This window comes from Peromyscus californicus, unplaced genomic scaffold (assembly GCF_007827085.1).
Source record: "Peromyscus californicus insignis strain IS unplaced genomic scaffold, ASM782708v3 Scaffold_20__1_contigs__length_68692818, whole genome shotgun sequence".
Taxonomy (NCBI): Eukaryota; Metazoa; Chordata; class Mammalia; order Rodentia; family Cricetidae; genus Peromyscus; species Peromyscus californicus.
The window spans coordinates 67,875,507-67,878,214 of NW_026294503.1; the positions used below are offsets into that span (position 1 = coordinate 67,875,507).

Below are 2,708 nucleotides of genomic sequence, written 5' to 3' on the forward strand. Positions count from 1 at the left end.
TCTCTTTTTATTTTACCAGAGCTGTTCGGAGCCAGTCTGGGAGGTGCTGTGAGAAGTCACCAGGCCGGGGAGCAGGAGTCACACATGGGTCATCAGTAGGAGATATCCTCTGCTCTGGGGCCTGGGCTGGGAAGGACAGTGGGTAGCAGGGAGATCAAGGTTTCTGAAATCTGCCTTTGCCAACCACTTCCTGTCTCTCTTCAGCGGGGGCTCAAGCCCTAGACCTCCAGAAATGACGTCAGGATCATTTGCATCCCGCTGCCTCAACCTGCCTAGTACTGCTGGGACCCTGTCTGGACGGTCCCTTGGCCAAGAGGGTTGGGTGAGTGTGTATGGGGGAGGGGAGCTAGACTTTAGGATCCTTGGATGGGTTGAGGTACCTCAGGCTCCCTAGCATTCTAAGCTCAGCCTGGGCCCCTCCCCATCCAACCTCCTCTGAAGCCCTCATTGAACTTCCTCTTCCTGCGAAAGAGGGGCGCTGCCCTGTGACCTACACAAGACTGCAACACGATTACTGTAATGGAGACCACTGGAAAGGCACTGGAGCCTGGGCCCACCGGGCGCACTGGAGGCCGGAGAGGAGACCCTGGGCCGGGGCTGAATCACAGCCTCCCGACAGCCCTCAATGCCCAGGCATTGGAGCCGAACTGGGAGCCTCCCATCTCCTTTTGCAGGGGAGGATTGTCAGTCTGGCGGGGTGTGCAATGGTGAGCACCCCAGCTTCTGCCAGCCATCCCCCCCACCCCACCCCCCAGCAGCAGCAGCACCACACACACAAAAAATTGGATACATTTTGAATAAAGCGATTCGGTTCCTTATCCGGGGACTGGGTTGCTCGGTGTGATTGGCCGGCGGAGTCACATGGTGAAAGTAACTTTACAGGGTCGCTAGCTAGTAGGAGGGCTTTATGGAGCAGAAAAACGACAAAGCGAGAAAAATTATTTTCCACTCCAGAAATTAATGATCATGAGCTCGTATTTGATGGACTCTAACTACATCGATCCGAAATTTCCTCCATGCGAAGAATATTCGCAAAATAGCTACATCCCTGAACACAGTCCGGAATATTACGGCCGGACCAGGGAATCGGGATTCCAGCATCACCACCAGGAGCTGTACCCACCACCGCCTCCGCGCCCTAGCTACCCTGAGCGTCAGTATAGCTGCACCAGTCTCCAGGGGCCCGGCAATTCGCGAGCCCACGGGCCGGCCCAGGCGGGCCACCACCACCCTGAGAAATCGCAGCCGCTCTGCGAGCCGGCGCCTCTCTCAGGCGCCTCTGCCTCCCCATCCCCAGCCCCGCCAGCCTGCAGCCAGCCAGCCCCCGACCATCCCTCCAGCACCGCCAGCAAGCAGCCCATAGTCTACCCTTGGATGAAAAAAATTCACGTTAGCACGGGTAGGCAACTTTGCTTTTTGCCCCCCTCCCCTCTTCCCGGCGCTCCCCACCCTCCCTGGCCCCCTCCGGCCCCGTCCTCCTTTCTCTCCTTCCCCCCTCTCTCTCCAGGAGCGACTCTGGGTTAGCACAATTGAACTGGATTTACGAGCGAGAATGGGTAATTACATCCCCCATAAATTTTATGGCTTAGCTACTCTGGGCAGTCCGAGCCATGTGCTACGATCTGTTATGTATGTGTGAAAACTATGCTCGCTTTCTAAGGGCGCATAAATAATTCAGTGTCGTTACAATGAGGATTCCCCTCTTATTACACTACAAAGTCTCCAGCTTCCTTCAACTTCTTTATAACCCATTTAGCTTGATGACTTTATTTCCACCACTCCCTCCTGCTCCTCAAAGCTGAGGATGGGGTGTGGGTGGGGGCGGGGAGCCTACTGCCTCTGAACCCCACTATTTGCTTCCCCTCCCATCCCCCCCAGTGAACCCCAATTATAACGGAGGGGAGCCCAAGCGCTCGAGGACAGCCTACACCCGGCAGCAGGTCCTGGAATTAGAGAAAGAGTTTCATTACAACCGCTACCTGACCCGAAGGAGAAGGATCGAGATCGCCCATTCGCTGTGCCTCTCTGAGAGGCAGATCAAAATCTGGTTCCAAAACCGTCGCATGAAATGGAAGAAGGACCACCGACTCCCCAACACCAAAGTGAGGTCAGCGCCCCCGGCCGGCGCTGCGCCCAGCACCCTCTCGGCAGCCACCCCCGGTACTTCTGAAGACCACTCCCAGAGCGCCACGCCGCCGGAGCAGCAACGGGCAGAGGACATTACCAGGTTATAAAACATAACTTACACCCCTGCCCCCACCCTGTGCTCCGTGACCCCCTCACACACAAATTGACTCTTATTTATAGAATTTAATATATATATATATTTTGGTTCTTTTTCCTCTTCCTCCTGCCTCCTCCCTTGTCAGTTCCAAACAGACAAAACAGATAAACAAGCCCCTTGCCCTTCTCCCTTCACTGTTGAGGACCCCTTTAAGCATGTGGTGTTATCTTAGCATGGTACCTGCTGGGTTTTGTTTTTGTTTTTTGTTTTTTAAGGCCATTGGGGGGGTATTTATTTTTTAAGAAAAAGCTGCAAAAATTATATATTGCAAGGTGCGATGGTCTGGTTTGGGTGAATTTCAGGAAAAATGAGGAAAAGAAAAAGCAAAGGGAGATTTTTAAGTGGATTCTCATCCTCTCTCCTCCTCCTTCCCCCCACTTTCCTTAGGCCTTTTGCATTGAAAATGCACCAGGGGAGGTTAGTG

General features: G+C 54.0%; 1 protein-coding gene across 1 annotated transcript; it reads left to right on the top strand.

The window, feature by feature from the left end:
* Positions 1–960: 960 nt before the first annotated feature.
* On the top strand, positions 961–2,234 carry Hoxc4 (homeobox C4). The gene is made up of 2 exons (XM_052747561.1): positions 961–1,399; positions 1,879–2,234. Exons 1-2 carry the CDS (start codon positions 961–963, stop codon positions 2,232–2,234), a joined length of 795 nt encoding a protein of 264 aa, XP_052603521.1.
* Positions 2,235–2,708: the final 474 nt, after the last annotated feature.

Bases quoted from the DNA above. Each gene is read 5' to 3' on its own strand.
- Hoxc4 (XM_052747561.1), top strand. From the start codon at position 961: ATGATCATGAGCTCGTATTTGATGGACTCTAACTACATCGATCCGAAA. The intron at 1,400-1,878 runs GTAGGCAACTTT...CATCCCCCCCAG, and splicing joins AAAAATTCACGTTAGCACGG to TGAACCCCAATTATAACGGA.